Consider the following 20,457-nt stretch of genomic DNA (forward strand, 5'->3'; position numbering starts at 1 on the left):
AATCCAATTATGCATAATCTGAGAACAGATGAAGGATGAAGAAATGTGACCAGAACCTCAGGAAAATGTGGGACACATTAAAGATGCCAACACTTAAGTAATGGAGTTACCAGGAGGAAAGAAGAGGAGCAGAAAAAAATATTTGAAGAAATATGCTTATAAATAAATTTGAAAACTTTCCCAATTTATTCATACACATTTATCTACACATCCAAGAACTAGATGAATTCTATGTAGAATAAATGGAAAGAGATCCACAAATTGATTTACAAATAGTAAAAATGCTGAAAACTGAAAGGGACAAGGAAATTTGGAAGGCCAACAAGAGAAAAATGAGTTATATAAGGGAACCCGAATAAGATGAGCAGCCAACTTCTTTTTTTTAAATCATTTTTTAAAAATTTATTTTCAGCATAACAGTATTCATTGTTTTTGTATCACACCCAGTGCTCCATGCAATCCCTGCCCTCTCTAATACCCACCACCTGGTTCCCCCAACCTCCCACCCCCCCACCTCTTCAAACCCTTCAGATTGTTTTTCAGAGTCCATAGTCTCTCATTGTTCACCTCCCCTGCCAATTTCCCCCAACTGCCTTCTCCTAACTCCCCATGTCCTCCATGCTATTTGTTATGCTCCATAAATAAGTGAAACCATATGATAATTGATGCTCTCTGCTTGATTTATTTCACTCAGCACTCACTCTCTTCCAGTCCCATCCATGTTGCTACAAAAGTTGGGTATTCATCCTTTCTGATGGAGGCATAATACTCCATAGTGTATATGGACCACATCTTCCTTAACCATTCGTCCATTGAAGGTCATCTTGGTTCTTTCCACAGTTTGGCAACCGTGGCCATTGCTGCTATAAACATTGGGGTGCAGACGGCCCTTCTTTTCACTACATCTGTATCTTTGGGGTAGATACCCAGTAGTGCAATTGCATGGTCATAGGGAAGCTCTCTTTTTAATTTCTTGAGGAATCTCCACACTGTTCTCCAAAGAGGCTACACCAACTTGCATTCCCACCAACAGTGTAAGAGGGTTCCCCTTTCTCCACATACCCTCCAACACATGTTGTTTCCTATCTTGCTAATTTTGGTCATTCTAACTGGTGTAAGATGATATCTCAATGGGGTTTAATTTGAATCTCCCTGATGGCTAGTGATGATGAACATTTTTTCATGTGTCTGATAGCCATTTGTATGTCTTCATTGGAGAAGTGTCTGTTCATATCTTTTGCCCATTTTTTGATATGATTATCTGTTTTGTATGTGTTGAGTTTGAGGAGTTCTTTGTAGATCCTGGATATGAATCTTTTGTCTGTACTGTCATTTGCAAATATCTTCTCCCATTCCGTGGGTTGCCTCTTTGTTTTCTTGACTGTTTCCTTTGCTGTGCAGAAGCTTTTGATGTTGATGAAGTCCCAAAAGTTTATTTTGGCTTTTGTTTCCTTTGCCTTTGGAGACATATCTTGAAAGAAGTTGCTGTAGCTGATATCGAAGAGATTCCTGCCTATGTTCTCCTCTAGGATTCTGATGGATTCCTGTCTCACGTTGAGGTCTTTTATCCATTTTGAGTTTATCTTCGTGTATGGTGTAAGAGAATGGTCGAGCTTCATTCTTCTACATATAGCTGCCCAGTTTTCCCAGCACCATTTATTGAAGAGACTGTCTTTTTTCCACTGTATATTTTTTTCCTGTTTTGTCGAAGATTAACTGACCATAGAGTTGAGAGTCCATATCTGGGCTCTCTCCTCTGTTCCACTGGTCTATGTGTCTGTTTTTAATGCCAGTACCATGCTGTCCGGTGATCACAGCTTCGTTGTAAAGCTTGAAATCAGGTAACGTGATGCCCCCAGTTGTATTTTTGTTTTTCACCATTTCCTTAGTGATTCGGATCTCTTCTGGTTCCATACAAATTTTTGGATTCTTTGCTCCAGCTCTTTGAAAAATACCGGTGGAATTTTGATTGGAATGGCATTAAAAGTATAGATTGCTCTAGGCAGTATAGACATTTTAACAATGTTTATTCTTCTGATCCAAGAGCATGGAATGGTCTTCCATCTTTTTGTGTCTTCTTCAATTTCTTTTATGAGTGTTCTGTAGTTCCTCGGGTACAGACCCTTTACCTCTTTGGTTAGGTTTCTTCTCAGCTATCTTATGGTTCTTGGTGCTATAGTAAATGGAATCGATTCTCTAATTTCCCTTTCTGTATTTTCATTGTTAGTGTATAAGAAAGCCACTGATTTCTGTACATTGACTTTGTATCCTGCCACGTTACTGAATTGCTGTATGAGTTCTAGTAGTTTGAGGGTGGAGTCTTTTGGGTTTTCCATATAAAGAATCATGTCATCTGTGGAGAGAGAGAGTTCTTAACCAGAACCAGTGACGGCCAGAAGGCAGTGGGATGGTATGTTCAAAGTGCTAGAAGAGAAAAAGGTGTTGATCAAGAATCTTACATCTGGAAAAAGTGTCTTTAAATAAATGAAGGCAAAGTACATTTCCAGGTAAGCAAACACTGAGAGACTCTATTGCTAGCAGACACACCTTATAAGAAATGATAAAGGAAGTTCTTTAGGTTGAAAGCAGAGAGCTCCAAAGAGTAATCTAAATTCACACACACACACACACACACACACACACACACACACACATACAAAACCTGTTCATTTATAAATAGACATTCACTCATTTATTCACTCAGCAATATTTACTGTGTACCTGTACTAATCTAGGTATATGGTGTGTGAGGTGTCAGGGATAGCACAGTGAGCAAAAGAGATGTTTTGCTCTTATGGACTTTATATTCTAGACAATAAACAATAAAATAGTAAAGGAGTATATGATAGAGTCCAGAAAAGGATAAGTTTGAAAACAAACAAGAAGTCATATGTCAGGACCTGGACAGCAGACGTGAGTAGGGGTGCAGACTGCATTATCAAGTAGGTGGTCTGGGAAAGGTCTCATTCATAAAATGAAGTATCAAGAAAGACTTAGAAGTATTTGGGAGTATAAGGGATATCTGGGGGAAGAATATTCCCCCAGGTGGAGGTAAGAGCTACAGCCAAGGTCCTGAGGTAGGGACAACAATGAATGTTTGAGGAAGAGTAAACGGTAAGGTTGGAATGAGTGACAAAGGGGGATAGAAGTAGGAGAGAAGATCAGAACGGTAACTAGGGGACACATCACATAGGCTTGTGACTTTGTGACTTTGATGACTCTTGATGATTTTGTGACTTTCACACTGAATGAGGAATGGAGCTATTTCAGGGTTTTGAGCAAAAGATTGAAACGATCTAGCATAAATTTTTTAAAAAAATTTTTTAAATTTATTTTCAGCGTAACAGTATTCATTGTTTTTGCACCACACCCAGTGCTCCATGCAATTCGTGCCCTCTCCAATACCCACCACCTGGTTCTCCCAACCTCCCACCCCCCGCCCCTTCAAAACCCTCAGATTGTTTTTCAGAGTCCACAGTCTCTCATGGTTTACCTCCCCCTCCAATTTCCCTCAACTCCCTTCTCCTCTCTAACTCCCCTTGTCCCCCATGCTATTTGTTATGCTCCACAAATAAGTGAAACCATATGATAATTGACTCTCTCTGCTTGACTTAAAGCACAAATTTTTAAAAAAGCTTTCTGACTGCCTTCGTGAAAATAGGCTATATATGTGGCCATCCGTTAGGAGGCTATTGAGCCTCAGTGCCTTCGGTGGTGTGGTGGTAACTGATTAGTCTGAGTATATTTTAAAAGTAGATTCCACAGGATTTACCAATGAATGAGAGAGGTGAGAGGAATTATGCATGATTTAGAGTATTTTCTGGCCTAGGGGATTGACACTATAGATTTGTCTTTAAATGAGATGAGGAAGGCTGTGGGCAGAGCAGGTTTTGAGTGAGGGGGTAGTGAGAACCTGGTTTTGAGCATGTTAAGCTTGAGATGTCTTTAAGACCTCCAAGGGCAACTGTTCAGTATGCAGCAGTTTGACATTTGGAGAGAGGTGTAGGTTAGACATAGATATTAGGAGTTTTCAATGTATATATGGTATTTAATGACTTGGGGACAGGTGACACATTAAGAGGGAGAGAGAGTCAGATGTAGAAGGAAGACCAAAGATTCAGCCCTTGGGGTGTGCTGGCATTGAGCATTTTAATGGTAGTGAAGGAACCAGTAAAATCGAGTGAGCAGAGTAGGAAAAGCAAGAGTGCAGTATTCTCAAATCCAAGTGCACAGAGTGTTTCGGGTTGAGAGAGTGATAAAATTTTGTTGGTAAGCTAAAGAAGAAGTTTGAGAGTAAAAAAAAAAAATGGATTTAGCCAAATTGAGGCCGTTGGTGACCTTTATTTAGTTAATTTAACTGCATTATCACTGTTTGAAATAATGGAACCATCTTTCTTTCTTTTCCTTCTACCTGTCATCACCTTCACCTGCCATGTCTGGTAAACTTCTCCATTGCATTTAAGAGGAATTATCGTCACCTCTACTGGGGTAAATACCATTCTAGATACTGGATATATGGAAATGAGCAAGACATGGACTGTCTTCTTCAGGAACTTACAGTTGAGAACAGGGTGCAGGTGTAACTACATTTCAGTGTAATAGCAATGATAATAATATCCATAATTACTGCAATTCTATTAACATGACTTTTGTTGCTGCTGCTGCTGCTACCACTACCATCTTCCATTATTGGATTGTGTACTCTGTGCAAGGCATATGTGTTATCTGAGGTAATCCTTATTGCTCTGTGAGCTGGCACCATTTTACAGATGAAGAAAATAAAGCAGGGACAGGTTGAGGAACTCATTCACGGTCATATAGCTAGGCAATGGTGTGAGACAAGAAGTCTGACCTCTGAGATGGTGTTCTTAAGTACACGTGCAAGCTGGCACTCCTTAACTCTCAAAACTTCACTTAAGCCTACTAATTTATTCCCTCACCTTAAGTTACCTTTCCCTTAGGGTGCCTGTGTGGCTCAGTCAGTGGAGCATCCAACTCCTGATTTCAGCTCAGGTCATGATCCCAGAGTCCAGAGATCGAGCCCCACATTGGGCTCCCTGCTCCGTGGGAAGTCTGCTTCTCCCTCTCCCACCCCCCATACTTGTGTTCCCTCTCTGGCTACCTCTCTCTCTGTTCAAAAATAAATAAAATTCTTTAAAAAAATATAGCTCACATCTTATTCATGTGTTTCGATCTTGTCTTAGAATCCATCACTCTCAGGATGCCTAGGTGGCTCAGTTGAGTAAGCGTCTGCCTTTGACTTGGGTCATGGTCCCAGGGTCCTGGGATCCAGTCCTATGTCAGGCCCCTTGCTCAGCGGGAAAACTGCTTCTCTCTCTCCCTGCTGCTTCCCCTGCTTGTGCTCTCTCTCTGGCAAATAAAATCTTAAAAAAAAAAAAAAAGAATCTGTCACTCTCCCAGGCCCATTACTATAGGCCTTGTGACTCCTTTTTTCCCATTACACTTGGGCTGTCTTGCTTAACATACTCTGGAAGTCCCTTAAATCAAGTGATGTGATGACCTCGAATTCCTGTGTTTCCATGTTCCCACTTTCAGTGACTCTGAGAGACTTAATGCACTGACCATGTGAATTTTACCTCTATTGACCTTAGAACTCTGGCCACTTCTAATCCAGGGACCTACACCTGGGTCCAGGGTCTTCTACTCTTGATGATCTTGTGTTTGTCATACCTACTGACTCTTCCTCCCTATTCCATAGTTTCTGAAATCTCCCCCCTCTGTGACCCCAACTTGCTGACACTGTAATCTCTTTTTTTTTGTCAATTGATTTACCATATTTTAATTCTAGTGCAGTTAACATACAGTGTTACATTAGTTTCAGGTGTACAATACAATGATTCAACAATCCCAAATATTACTCAGTGCTCATCAAAATAAGTGTACTTTCAATCCCCTTCACCTATGTCACCCATCCCCTCACAAGCCTCCCTTCTGGTAATCATCTGTTATGTTCTCTATGGTTAAGAGTCTGGTTTTTTGGTTTGTCTCTTTTTTTTTTCCTTTGTTCTCTTTGTTTTCTTTTTTTTAAAAATTTTTAATTTTTTCAGCGTAACAGTATTCATTGTTTTTGCACCACACCCAGTGCTCCATGCAATCCGTGCCCTCTCCAATACCCACCACCTGGATCCCCCAACCTTCCACCCCCCGCCCCTTCAAAACCCTCAGATTGTTTTTCAGAGTCCATAGTCTCTCATGGCAATCTCTTTAATCCTGACTCCACCTTTACTGTCTCTACTACTATCACAGAAAACCTCATTCCTACACGGTCATCTTTTCTCTATCCCGATTTACTTCTTGCCAGTTTATTTGGCGTCTCTTGAGCACAGTCTCTGAATCTCATTGAATAATCACACTGCTTCAGTGCCTGCGGAATTTGTCTTTTTTATTTATACACAACAATTTTGGCTTGAAAATCAAAGTTAATAGAGGAAATATATTATTTAGAAAAAGGCCATTTTGGATTAATTAAACAAATACAAAAGCATTCAACAAGTGTTAGTTACACATTGCAGTTTTTGAGCATGCAGTGATGTGAGAGAGACAGGTACCATGCAGGGGTTCTGTTTCCATCACTATTTCAACTTTATATTAGCAGGTCCTTCCAACTCTTTTTTTTTTTTTTGAGATTAAGATTTTATTTATTTGAGAGATAGTGAGTGAAAGCATGAGCATGGGGAGGGTAGAGGGAGAGGGAGAAGAAGACACCTTGCTGAGCAGGGAGCACACAGGGCTCCTTGTCAGGACCCTGGGATCTGAACCAAAGCCAAAGGATGACGCCCAACCAAATGAGCCACTGAGGTGCCCCGAGGTCTTTCCAACTCTTACAGAGAATAAAAGGAAAACTGTACTGTTCAAGAATATCTGTTTCCTTTAAATTTTCCTGTTCCAGTATTTCTTCTGGAGACTTAGGTCATTTTACCTGAAACTGAGAGTATTCTTGAAACCCTTTGGAGAAACAAAGACAATAGAGTCATTACTCCTCTCTCCTAACTCTGAAGATTCTAGTCCTTACTGTGGTTCCGTGTACTGTTTGATTTCACTGGCTATGGAAGGATAGACTGTGTCTGTAAATGCAAGCCAACGGACACCCGTATGTCAGACATAAATTTTCTTCTTTATATCAGGATTCCTTCAGATCATCACCTTTGAGAACATCGTGTAAGCCATTTTTTAGAAGGCGTAGGTTTGCAGAATGGCACTTTCTTTCCCCGCTCTGGTCCTTGGTTGGCTTCAGAGTGCTCTTCATTTTCATTTTTATTCTGTTCATGACTCTATGCCTTAAATAATGTGAGAACTTACAAAGGTGTCTGATCTGGAGAAAAGTATTTCCTTACATTTGAATATATTAAGATTTTTCCTTATTAAAATATCAGAACCTAAAAGCTGTATACTTTTTTATATTTTATTCTTGAAGGAATAGTTTTTTGTTTTTTTTTTAATCATCAAAGGGTTAATCAGATTTGACCTTGTCCACAGCTTTGATTAAAATGGCTCCTTTTACTGGTCATAAGTCATGTTCCAAAAGCCAGTCTTTATCAGACTTGTATATAGCACTGAGCTGTGAATATCTAAGGTCTTGTGAACCTTTACTTTTCTTTTCTCTTTTTTCTTTTCTTTTCTTTTCTTTTTTTCTTTTCTTTTCTTTCTTTTTAAACACATGCATTGGCAAGATGCCAGAGAAGAGGAGGCTAATGATTAAATGAGAAAAACAGTTATTTAATTTCTCTTTTCCCTATTTGCTTGATAACATTTCTTGAATTGATGCAGACTTTATTACGGTGAAGTCCCTATTTTATTCCTATCCAGAAGAGAATATGCCTAAGTATTGCTATGCTCAGGGATCATAAACTTTCCACTAACATTTTTCCATTTGAGGATTAGTAACTTTTTACTCACAATTTTTTTTTAATTTTTTGTGAGGATTTCAGAGGATTAAAAAAAAAGGTTATTGGTAGCTTACAGTCAAGAACTGTATATTGGTTGAAATACCCAGATATTTATTCTATAGTAATTTGTAGCAGTCTGCAATGGTTCCGATTTCCTTCTATGAAAATGGCTTTATCTGAGACTTTACGTAACAGTCTATATTTCAAAATATAAACATTCTGAATAATCGTTTAAAATTTGCCGTGGATACTTTAAATGGATTTTATCATGTGTTCATATATTTTAATAAGTGGTTTTTAAACCAGAATGAATTGAGGCAAAGAAGAATGAAGTCTTTTCACAGGGAATCTTCAACTCATGAAATGTTAGTTGACTTATTTTTAGATTTTTCATTCGTAAAAAGGAAATAATGAGGGTTCCTTTTGTGAGGAGAAGGTATTTTAGGATTGTCCAGGTTCCCAAATAGGGACTCTTTTGTTCAGATACTGGGGCTTTTTTGTGATCATTGAATTTTACTGTTTTTTCAAGTAATCAAGTACATCCTGCTTTTTGATTTGGGCCCATGCATTGGGGATTTTACCTTTGTTTTTAAATTTTCTCTGATATTTTGCTTCTAGGTTTGATCTGAAGTGAGAGACAAACCATTTCCAGTATGGCTGGGAGGATGAGTCTGGGGTGATGCTCCACATGGCATAGTCTCCTCCTGCCTCTCGATAGTTCTTATATGGGATTTCCCGGTCATCACTCAAAACTAAGAAAACATTGCTTGCTACCAAATTCGTACAGTGATCAATAACAAAGTCGTCTGTTTTATAAAAATGCCATCCACCGACAGCGAGAGGACGGTGGAAGGGAACACGGTGGTCTCCTTCATGTGTAGGGATTGTGTTTGTACAAATTGCTCTACAAAAGGGACACTGTTTCCAGCAGCCACAGAGATGTTCAAAGAGCATTTTCTCAATTCGCGGAACCATTTCTTGTACCAAAACAGTCAAACAGTTCTGTTCTACTCTCTTCATTGTGGGATCCAAAGCTTCACTCATAGCTTCTTTGAGAAACTCAATATCTTTTATCTCCTGGTGTTCAATGCTTATCAGATCTTTTCGTGGGAAGATCAGATTACTCCCCAGTTGATCACAGAACACATCCAACCACTCAGACACAGTGCTGCTTCTATCTTTAGCTCTTATTATGGGTTCATGAATAGCTGAGAGGATGGCATTCTTGATATCATCTAAACTTATTTTTAAGAAAGTCCTTATTTTTTCACTTCCCTGGTCTGAACAATATGTTTCAATATGCTTTTTAATGTAATTCCTAAAAAATGATTCTGAATCATGAAGGTAACTCCAGTAGTTATCAAAATTTTCTTCTTCAGCCAGAGAGAAGAGAATATGTTTCTCCAGGTTAGCCCTGTTTCCATTGAAAGCGGGGCAAGTAGATCGTATGTCCCCAGCAATTCTGGGTGCCGTTTTTTCCCATATGGTGTTGGAGACAGCAGGAGTGAGTTTCTGCCACAGAAAATCAACAAATGTTTTGACTGAGGTTGCTCCTTGACACGAGATTTTAAAACTCATGAAGAAATCCTCTTTCTTGCTTTCCAGGTAGTTTACCGGATCATGTGCATTCTTGAATGCCCTGTGCATCTCCCTAAAATTTTCTGATGCTTTTTTAAATAAACACAAAGATAAGTCAATTTCATATTTACTTGTAAATGTATATCTTCCCTCAGTAGGTGCAGATTTCACTTCCCCATCTATTATTCTCAGGATTTCGTGGAAATAACTTGGATTGTAATCACGCCCTTGCCTCTGAATGTTTTCTATAATTTCAGTAAATCTTGAAACAATGTGGTTGGTAGTCCTTTCTATAGACGTTTTATCATAGTCCTCTAATTGCTTTTTAATTATGCGAAATTTCTTGTTCATTTGGACATGTTCGTCATATTTGACTTGAAACTCTTCTCTGGGTTTTCTCTTTACTTTGTCCACAAAAATATTTGTCTCCTTTTTGAAATATTCCAAAAGGATGTTTTCAGAATCCACATCAATGTCAGGCTCTGTGACTGGAGGGAGAGTTGAGGACACCTCATAGACCCATGTTTCCCAAAGCTGATTGAACTTCTCATGTAGTTGTTCCTCACTCAGTTCTGTGCCTTTTATCATTAAAGCCAAGTTTCGGCTTTTTTCTAATAATTCCTTTTCATAGCATGACTTTTTCTTATCTAATTTTTCTTGACTTTTCTTAAAACTAATAAGTTCATTAGCTTTCTTTTGGGTGTCTGAAATAAGGGCCTCTTTAAGCTGTAGTAGCTTATTTTCAAAATTTGCTTTCCATTGAATCAGTATTTCACTATCTGGATCTTCATTAAAATATTTTTCAAGTTCTTGCTTGATGGCTTCATATTTTTCTGTGACTGGAGACTCAAGTGTGCTTTTTCTGAATGTCTGGATTAGTCCATTCTGAATCTGGTTGATCTGCTGGTTCTGCAAGCCCAGCACATGACTCCTCAGCTCCCAGGTCCAGGAGTTATACATGGTTTCCAGTTTGCTCATGGCCATGACTTCTCGTGTGTTCCTGAAACTGAATATGAAGTTCTCACACACTAGGGCTCTCCACAAATCTTGAACTCGGAATTTTATATCTGATATCTTCATGATGCCTCCCCTACATTCTTGTTTGGCTGTCAGAAGAATTCTGCTTTTCAGTTCCTGGACATTGTGGCTATAGCGAGGATTGGGAGGGGCCATTGGAGGATTGCCATCCCAGAGGTGAGCAAAGTAGTAGACGTGAGTATTGACATCAAACTTAATGACATCACTAAAGCAGGTTACCTCTGAGCACTGTTCCTGTTCAGCTGCTGTTGCTGCCATTTCATCTAGTCTCTGTTCCAGCTGCCTTTGTCCTTCCATATTTTGTTCTTTAGCCATAACTTCTTCCACATTCTGATGGATAAAAAGGCAACTTGGGGAGATTTTTACTTGTTTCATCCTCAGAAAGGCTTGGACAACGATTTGTAGAATATCTTGCATTTCTGATGGATTTTCCCCAAAAATATTGATCAGAGTCAAGTTTCCAAGGCCAATAACAAAGGTTGCCAACTCATTGTCACGCTTCTGGGATTTGTTGCTGAGTTCTGGGGCCCGAAGTCCTTCTGTGTCCACAACAAGCACAAAGTCAAAGCCGAGTTCCTCTGCGAACGTCTCCTCCACCTTCAGGAGCTGCATGTAGGCTCCCCGGGTACACCTCCCTGCACTGACAGCGAACTGTAGCCCGAAAAGGGCATTCAGCAGGGTGGACTTCCCTGAACTCTGCAGGCCAAGGACAGAGAGAACAAACAGCCGTTTGTCTCCCAGTTTCTCAGAGACCTTGTCAAAAATAGCTGCTATGCACTTTAGAGGCACATATGAAGCATCCCCATCCATCAGCTCAATAGGAATACCAGATATCATTAGATCTGCAGCAATCTGGGGAAGGGAGAGAAAAAGCGTATCTTTTGTGGAAAAATTTTCTTCCAGAGTTTCATACATCTGGCCTATTTCTCTGAGAATCTGCTCAATTCCCAAGGTGCAGTCACTAATCTCTGCAGAAATAGCTTCTATGTTATTTTGCCACTGTTTTAGGGAGGCATTCTCTGGTACCTTTTGTTTTCCTCTTTGTACCTCGGAGCACAAAGCCTTTTTCTTTTCATTCAGTTTTTCCAAGTGATCTGCAGTCAGGTTTTCCAAAAACACACTCAGCCACTGTAAGAAGTAGAGGTTGTTATGAATTCCTGAACGTTTTTGGATAATTTTAAGTATAGAATGCATGAACTCATTGGGAAGAAAGGCTATGTTCAATTGTTGACTCCGTATTCTTTGTTTCTCTGCCTCGATTTCACTCTTGTGTTGTTCAATACTCTGATTTCCCTTTTCCCTCAGATGATAGAGTTCTTTGTCCTTCTTACACCAAAGATGCCACAGTCGTCCCTGAAGGGGTAGTAAATTTTTCTTCATCTGAGATATCGGCATGTCTCCTAGTAGGGCCATGATAATCTTTGCCTCCTCTTTGGCTTCCTTGCAGTCACTCTGGTCTTCATCAATAAGAAATCCTTGCCTGCGTGCAATCTGGGCACAATCCTCTAAGCTAAAAGCAGTGTGAGAGAGCTCTAGCAAATCTCTGATTGTAGTTTTGAGCTCCTCTGTTAATTCTGCCTCATTTCGATTCCTGATGCCAATTCTCACTCTTTGGCCAAAAGTATGGGCCATGGTTTTTTCCTTGTTATCAAACAAATAGATCAAAGGTTTTGATAGCTGACACAGGCCACGGACAAGTTTTCGGTTTTCTGTATTGTCATCAGAAGTTGCCATGAGCACCACAATGATGGAAGAGATCTCCTGCAGGAAGGCAAGCTGCTTCTGATGTTCCTTGGCATCTCCATGAAGATTGGTGAAGGTCAAACATTTGTCAAAGCTGTCCTCATCTTCCCCCCCAGGACAATACCAACAGATTTCTACTACACCCTCCATCAAGAGACAGTCTTTGCTGCTCCCCCTGCAATGCCGATGAAAAAATATATCATATTTACGTTTACTGAGTAGACAGTTCATGATCTGAGATTTGGAAGCAGAGAAGTCCTTTCCAACTCTAATAAAGGACACAATGGGAGTAGGGACACGACGCATCTGCTGATTGTTGTAATTGTTCTTCTCTTTTGATGATTTCCTTGCTTGCCGCCAGCTTCTCCTAATTTGGCTAAGAGACCAGAGAGAGAATTCAATCTGAGAATTGCAGGGATTAGGTACAAGCAGTGGGAGGGCAAACTGACAAATGGCAAGTTTGGACAGAATATATTGTCTGGCATAATCATCTGTACAGTGAAGAACTGCCATCTGAATATCCATAGGGTGAACGTGGGACCTGGGATGAGTGGCTGAAGGGTTAGCGGGACTATCACTCTCTTCAAATATGTCTTCATATGGATCAAAAGCCTCATTTTTCTGATTTAAGGCACTTGGATAGACTTGCTTCTCTGTGTTTCCATTGTCTTTGAAGACCAGGTATCTCAGCCCATAATCCAGCATTAATAGCTTCTGCAGGAAGTAGAAGGGAAGCTCCTGCTCAGACCTGGGCTGGGTGTTATACACAGAAGTCTTGTGGATCAGGTGGAAGGTAGCTCTGCTCATCCTTTTTGGGTAGTAGTGTTCCAGGCCTAGACGCTGGAGTAATTCTAAGAAGGCTTCATTTTCTATGGCCTCCAATTTGTTGCTTTCACTATCATGTGGTTCATGAGGCGGTTCCTTTTCAGGGAAGATACTTTGCAAATATTTTCTCACATCATCTATTTGCAATGAAGACAAGGTGGCTTCATAATTCCCATTAATGAGCAATCTCAAGTCTTTCTCTAGGTTTTCCCAATCATGATGTGCTCCAGGTTTGGTGAGGACATGTTCAACTTCTTTAGATAAGGATTGTCCCATGTGCTGTCTTAGAAGTGTCAAGCGTTGTGTTTTCTCCTTTGGAGAAAGAGCTGTAACTCCAACAGTGGCTGTCAGACCTGTGAGCAGCAGGAATGCCTGAGCCCTGTAACTGCAAATATTTTTGAGATTCTGGTATTTATCATAGGCAGTTTGCATTTCCTGCAGCAGGAAGTTCAGCTCCTCACATCTCAGAAGATACTGAAAAGTATTGTTTACCATGTGATAACCTGCACCCACTGCAACAGAGAGTAGCAAGAGCTGTACGTCTGCCCGCTCTGTTTCTCTCAGGTAATTCAAGAAGCATCGTAGAGACTGGCTGACCTCATAAGTGACCTTTCTTTGTGCTTCTTCCTCTATTTCTGGGGTCTCATCTTTGGCCTTTGCTTCCATGAAGTCATTTTTGGCTTCTGTCAAGATTTTAATTAATTCAGAAAATTCAGAGATGTTGACGTGCTTCTGCTCCAGCTCTGATGAGAAGATCCACTGCATGATGGATTGAGCCTGAGGAAAGCTTGTCACACTATAAATGTGAGGATCCAAAAGGCTGCGCAACTGAGATTTAATAAATTCTGTTTTATAACTGGAAGATCTTTTGCAAAAGTTGACAGTGTTTACCAGAAAATTCTGTAGGTCCCCATCTGTGAGGCAAATGTTAATCCAAGTGTCATAAGCTTTTGTTTTTTGACTCAACATTTGCATGAAATTTATCAGTTTTTTAAGCTTCTCTTCAGGATTAGATACCTCCCAGGATTTCACATCCTCTAGGAAAACCTTAGCCTCCTTCACAATACTGAGTAATTCCTCTCCACTCTGGATCTGGGTAGTCAGGCCAGTCAGAGCAGTATAGCATTCTATCAGGAAGTCAGCTACCTGAAATGGATTCTTAAAATCACTTCTGTGGCTGGAGAGGATGATGTCCCAAATGGGCACCAGTTGAATTCCCCGGTCAATGACACACCAGGTTTGATTACTAGCAACTAGGCCAGCTTTCCACTGGGAAAGGCCATTTGCTTCTGGTGGGCCACCTGTCTGGGCCACAGATAACTGGATTTGTGTTTGGAGATTTTGGAAGCTTGTGCTCTGAGAGTTCATTTTTGAATGAGAGTCTGTCATGTCCACACCTGCAGCAACTTGCATTCCAAAGCCACTGTGGCTGCCCCTGATATAAATATCCAGGGCCTCTGCTGACTGCTGTTTCACTTCTGCCAGTTGCTCACTTTGGAAACCCTCTGAAATGGCTTTCCACCAGTAGATTCCTCCCAGGTGCAGAGGGCCCTGAGTAGCATGAGAACCAAACCTATTGAAGAAGGCCTGTGTCCTGGACTTCAGTAAAAGGAATCTGTCTGGGCCTGTATACTGACCCAGAAGGTCTTCAATGCATTTCAATTCTTGCAGAGCAGCCTTGGATAACTGGAGCTGATCAATGGGAAAGCGGCAGGAAGCCAGTGGGATATAGCTGAACTTGGTTGAGCAAAAATAAGAGTGCTCAGAATGTGATTGTTGGGTTTTCTTAGATTCTGAATGTTTGCTGTGATCTACACTAGACTCCAGGCTAAATCCCCAACCTTCACCCTTGGCTGCAATAGTTGCACTGAAGCCTAGCTTCTCTATAGTCTGGGTGAACATGGCTTCTGCTTGAGAAGATGTAAACTCCTTTGTTTCCATCCGTGAGCCCTGCTCAGGGCCACAGAGTGAGAACTCATTTGGGACACTGAGTAGTTCCTCTCTCGTCTCTATCAGACCCCTTTGGTCTCTGGTTTTGTAAATTCCCTGCAGGGCCAACCCTCCAGATGCCCATCTCACCAGATCTCTATATGGGAGATTTTGCCTGTGAGACCGTATCCCCTCCACGAGGTTGAGTTGTTTCTCATTGTTTTCCATGACCTCTTTTAGGGACTTTTGGGGAGATGGCCAGTATTCTTCAGGGCTCTCCATTGCCTGCCTCAGCTCTGCCTCTCTTCTCCTCACTGCTTCATCCTGTTGCTGCCTCCCTTCTGACAGCAAGTCTCTTAGCTCCTGCAGTGCCTGCTCTTCCTGCTTCTGCATTTTCTTTCTTTTTTCCAACTGAGACTCCTGTGACTCTGAAAGACTATTTGAGTGTGACAGTTTAAGAAGTTTCTCTAGGGCTCTTTCCTCCCAGGAATGTTGTGCTTGGGATTTGAGGTTCTGGAGGTCTTTTTCTTCAAGGTGTTGTAAGGCCTGAGCACAGGTCACATCTAGTTGTTCCTGCAGCTTGGGCAACCAGTACTCAAGTGCCAGTCCTACTTCAGTCAGCAACTCTTGGAGATCCTGCCTTCTTTTGCCTCTGATCAGGGGCTCATCAGGGGTGGACTTTGCTGTGGCCATGGCTGTGGAAGAAAATTTACTCAGTTAGCCTGTGTCATGACCTTAGGAAGTATCAACCATATGGCCAGAAGGGTGAGTGTACTAAAGATGCAACTCTTGGAAACTTTTTCATGTCCTCTTTGCATTGTTCCAACAAATATATTCTGTTAACATTGCTTCTTAATATATTATTTTTGAAAGACTACTTTGTATTTTCAAAACAAGAAAGACAATACATAAATTGTATGTTAGTTACCAGAGTGAGTTACCACTTAATACTCTGGCTTTTGGCATTTCCTGTTACACAGAATTTGTTGCATGGAGAGCACTAAAGTGAGGGTTGGAGTTTGGAAATATGTATGAGTTCGATAGCTTAATGTTTGTTTTAACAACAAGAGCAACCATAAAAATGAATGAAATCTTGCCATTTGCAAGGATATAGATGGAGCTAGAGAGTATGATGCTAAGCAAAATAAGTCAGTTGAGAAAGACAAATACCGTATATGAGTTCACTGATATGTGGAATTTAAGAAACGAAGAACATAGAGGGAAAAAGAGAGGCAGAAAACAGACTGTTAGCTATATAGAATGAAGTAAAGATTACTAGAGGGGAGGTAGATGGGTTAAATTGGTGATGGAGATTAAGGAGGGAGTTTGTGGTAAGCACTGAGCATTGAATGGAAGGGATGAATCGCTAAATTCTATACCTGAAACTAATTTTACACCATATATTAACTAACTAGAATTTAAATAAAAATTGGAAACAAAAAAATATTTGCTAGGAAATAGAAACGAAAAGACAAAAAACAAGCGTGGTACCACCCATTATATTTCCTGTGTTAGTTTCTGTCAAAGCTGTGTTGAGTGGTTTCTTTCTGTCTTTCTGTCGCTTATTCTTAAGCTGTTGTTGATATTTATTTACTCTACTGTGCTTTGAAATGTATTTCTGTGGTGTTAGATGTAACTTTCTTTTATTTCTGATTTTATTTATTCAAGTTCTCTCTCTTTTTTTCTTGATTAGTCAGGCTAAAGGTTTATGCATTTTGTTTATCTTTTCAAAGAATCATCTCTTAGTCTCATTGATAGTTTCTAATTTTTTTAACCTCTCATTTATGTCCTCTTATATCCTCTCTAATCTTTGTTATTTCCTTCCTTTTACTAAATTTGGACTTTGTTTGTTACTCCTTTTTAGTTCCTGTATGTGTAAGTTTAGATTGAGTTTATTCTCATTTCTTGAAGTGGGCCTTTATTGCTATAAACTTTCCTCCTAGAACTGCTTTTGCTACATCCCAAAGATTTTAAATGATAATGTTTTATTTTTTTTTAATTTGTCTCCAGCTGGTTTTAAAATTTCCTCTTTGATTTCTTCATTGACCCATTGATTGTTTAGTAGCATGTTATGTCGCCTCCACTTGCTTATGTTTCTTTCAAGTTTTTTTCCGTGTAATTGATTTTTAGTTTCATACTGTCATGGTCAGAATAAACATTTGATATGATTTTAATTTTTAATTTATTGAGACTTGTTTATTGAGGTCTGTGTTGTGATCTATTTTGGAGAACATTCCATGTGCACTTGAAAAGAATGAGCATTCTGCTGTTTTTGGATGAAATGTTCTGTGTATATCTGTTAAGTCCATCTGGCCTAAGGTGATATTCAAGGCCACTTTTTTATTGATTTTCTATCTGGATGATCCCCTTTAATGTAAGTGGGGTGTTAAAGCCCCTACTATTATTTTTTATAATTTCTCCCTTTATGTTCATTAATATTTGATTTATATATTCATATGCGCCCATGTTAGGTATATAGATATCTATAGTTGTTGTATCTGTTTGTTGGATTGATCTTTTCATATGTAATTACCTTTATCTCTCTTGTTACAGTTGTTTTAAAGTGTATTTTTTTCTGAGATAAGCATGGCTATCCCAGTTTTTAAAATTTTTATTATTTTATTTGAGAGACAGAAAGAGGGGAGGACAAGCAGGGGGAGCAACAGAGAAGAGGGAGAAGCAGGCTCCCCGCCGAGGAGGGAACCAAACGTGGGGCTTGATCCCAGGACCCTGATATGACCTGAGCCAAAGGCAGATGCTTAACTGACTGAGCCACCCAGGTTCCCCTACTTTTAACTCCTTTTCAGACATATCACTTATCTCTGTTTCATTTAGCTCTCTTACTATGGTTTTGTATTCCTTTATTTAGGAATAGTCCTCCGTCTCTTTGTTTCATCTAACTCCTTAACAGAAACAGTTTGTTTCTGTCTATTAAGTAGGCCAGTTACATCTCCTGGTCTTAAAAATATTAGTCTGGGGCACCTGGGTGGCTCAGTGGGTTAAGCCTCTGCCTTGAGGTCAGGTCATGATCTCAGGGTCCTGGGATTGAGTCCTTCATTGGGCTCTCTGCTCAGCAGGGAACCTGCTTTCCCCCTCTCTCTGCCTGCCTCTCTGCCTATGCGTGATCTCTCTCTCTCTCTCTCTGTGTCAAATAAATAAAATCTTAAAAAAAAACTTCATTCCCTCTTAAAAAAAATTAGCCTTATGTAGAAGGCATTCTGTAGCATCCAGTAGTTGAACCCTCTTTGGTCACCAGTACCAGGTGCACCAGGGGTATCCCCTCTATGAACTGCATGTACCTTCTTGTGTGGCTGAGCTGCACCTGCTGGGAGTGCACTGGCAGGCAGGGATTGTTCCCTGTTGGAAAGCTGTGAAGGCTGGTTGAAGCCAGTGAATGTGCACTGGTTGGTAGGGTTTGCCCTCTGGTGAGTATGGCTCACCCCAGCCTGGCTTCTTGCAATGAGCTGCTGTGACTACTGCTGGGTAGCATTTGGAGGAGAGCTGGTCCCAGCTTGGGCTCTCCGCCGGGTGTGAGCTGTTTTGAAGGGGTGCCTCCTGGAGCAGGTGGGTTGGGTGGGGTGGATCTGCAGGGGAACATTAGTGTCAGGTGCTAGCAAGGTAGATGGAAGGTATCAGAACTGGCTGCTAAAAGCTTCCAACTATCTAGGCTTGGCAAGAGCAAAAAATGTCATCTACCAGCACTTTTGTTTCCAGAGAAATCTCTTGCAGATCCTTGTCCTTTTAGTACAGGCCCTAAAATTAGTCAAATCTCCTTTATGTATACCCCGGGTGTTTCCCACATTATTGCTTCTGTTCTTTGTCTCGGGTTGAATTATTCAGTGTGCTGGGTCTTTAAAGGCAGAGACTTGGTTTCCCCTCTCGCTCTCCTGGAGATAAGCCCTGATGATTTTTAAAGCTCCTGGAGCTGAGCCCCACTGACTTTCAAAATCAGTTGTTATGGGGAAGCACCTTCCCAGTGACAGTCTCCAGGGCTAGGGGTGCCCAGTGTGAGATTTGATCACCTTGCTCCTCCATTCTTACGACATTCTTCCTGTTTTCAGGTAGTCCCTCTTGGAGTTTGGTTCCTGATTGCATCTCTATCCCTCTCTTTGTTTTTGATGTGGTCTTCTCTCTGTGCCTAGCTGTGCAATATCTGTTCTGCCAGTCTTCAGGTCATTTTCAGAGTGAGTTGCAATACAATAGTTGTTGCCTTGGTGTGTCTGTAGGAGGAGATGAACTCAGAATTCCATTTGTCCAGCTTTTCTATCTTCTTTCCCTAGTTATCATCTTAAGGTGTGTGTCATCTTTAACCATAGGCATTCTTAAGTCTTTTGTCCTTTACAGATATTTATTGTTTAACTCTAATGCTTTGCAGAATTGCTCCTGTAAAATTGCTTCATCTTCAAAGAGACTAATGGAAAGGACTCTAACAAGTACAGGTCTCTGAAACCTTTCAGATCATACCACTGAACTCGGTGAGAATTTGTAGGACTCTAGTAGAGAAACTAATGGCTTATGAAACTACTAACAAAAAAGATGAAGATCAGTAAGAATTAATTACATGGAACTGAATGAACTGATGAAGATTGTTATAATTTTCATGGTTTTTTCAAAAATTAGAAATGTTGGTTCTTTGTGTTTTGTTTTTCCAGATTTAAGGAAACCTTTTCTCTTTTCTAAGCTATCAGCAATTTAGTAAAATGCACCTTTGTGAACAAAAGTAAATCACTTATCTTTTTCTCCTTTCCTGATACCTTCAGAATTTAGAATCTCTCACATAGTCTTAAGTATACTCTTAAATATTCTCATTTCATGGCAATACAGTTATGCATAAGTTCAGTACGAATCTGTTCTTCTCAAACTGCTGGTTATCAGAGGGGAGGTGATGGGGGATGGTGAAGTTAGAGATGGGGATTAAAGAATACCCTTACCATGATGAGCACTGAGTAATGTATACAACTGTTGAATCACTATATTGCACACTTGAAACTAATATACCACCGTGTATAAACTACACTGGACTTAAAATTTAAAACTTAATTAAAAAAAAGAATCTATTCTCCTTGTAATAGGAAACAATTGGAAACATTGGTTATATTACCAAGGCTTTGATTGGAGTGTCATTTGTGAGAGTGATGTAATCCTCAGATATGTAATAGACTCCGGTATGTCCACACAGATCTAAGGAACTAAGGCTGACTTTATGGAACCCATAAAAATTGGCATAGTACCTTGTTTACAGGCTTCCTAGCAGCATAATGAGGTGAAATGGAGCAGTCTACCAACTCAACTTCTGGACTGTGAAACTTCTTGGAGAAGTTTCAAAGGCAGGACTGAAGCGGAACAGAATATACCACCCCAAAATGTGCCACTTTGGCTTGGGGACTGTCTTGAGTTGAAGGTAATTAAGACCGAGTAGGCTTAAGGAAAAGCTTTT

General features: G+C 40.3%; 1 protein-coding gene across 3 annotated transcripts in view; it reads right to left on the reverse strand.

The window, feature by feature from the left end:
* Positions 1-8,166: 8,166 nt before the first annotated feature.
* Positions 8,167-20,457, reverse strand: part of LOC116865159 (interferon-induced very large GTPase 1-like) — a 38,538-nt gene continuing 26,247 nt past the window's right edge. For all 3 annotated transcript variants that reach the window (XM_032853351.1, XM_032853353.1, XM_032853352.1), the window contains exon 3: positions 8,167-15,715. In XM_032853351.1, coding sequence (XP_032709242.1) covers positions 8,421-15,713 — 7,293 coding nt within the window. In that variant the 5' untranslated portion in view covers positions 15,714-15,715 and the 3' untranslated portion in view covers positions 8,167-8,420. The remainder of the gene's footprint in view (positions 15,716-20,457) is intronic.

Source organism: Lontra canadensis, unplaced genomic scaffold (assembly GCF_010015895.1).
Source record: "Lontra canadensis isolate GAN:19392208 unplaced genomic scaffold, GSC_riverotter_1.0 scaffold7, whole genome shotgun sequence".
In the NCBI taxonomy this organism is placed as follows: domain Eukaryota; kingdom Metazoa; phylum Chordata; class Mammalia; order Carnivora; family Mustelidae; genus Lontra; species Lontra canadensis.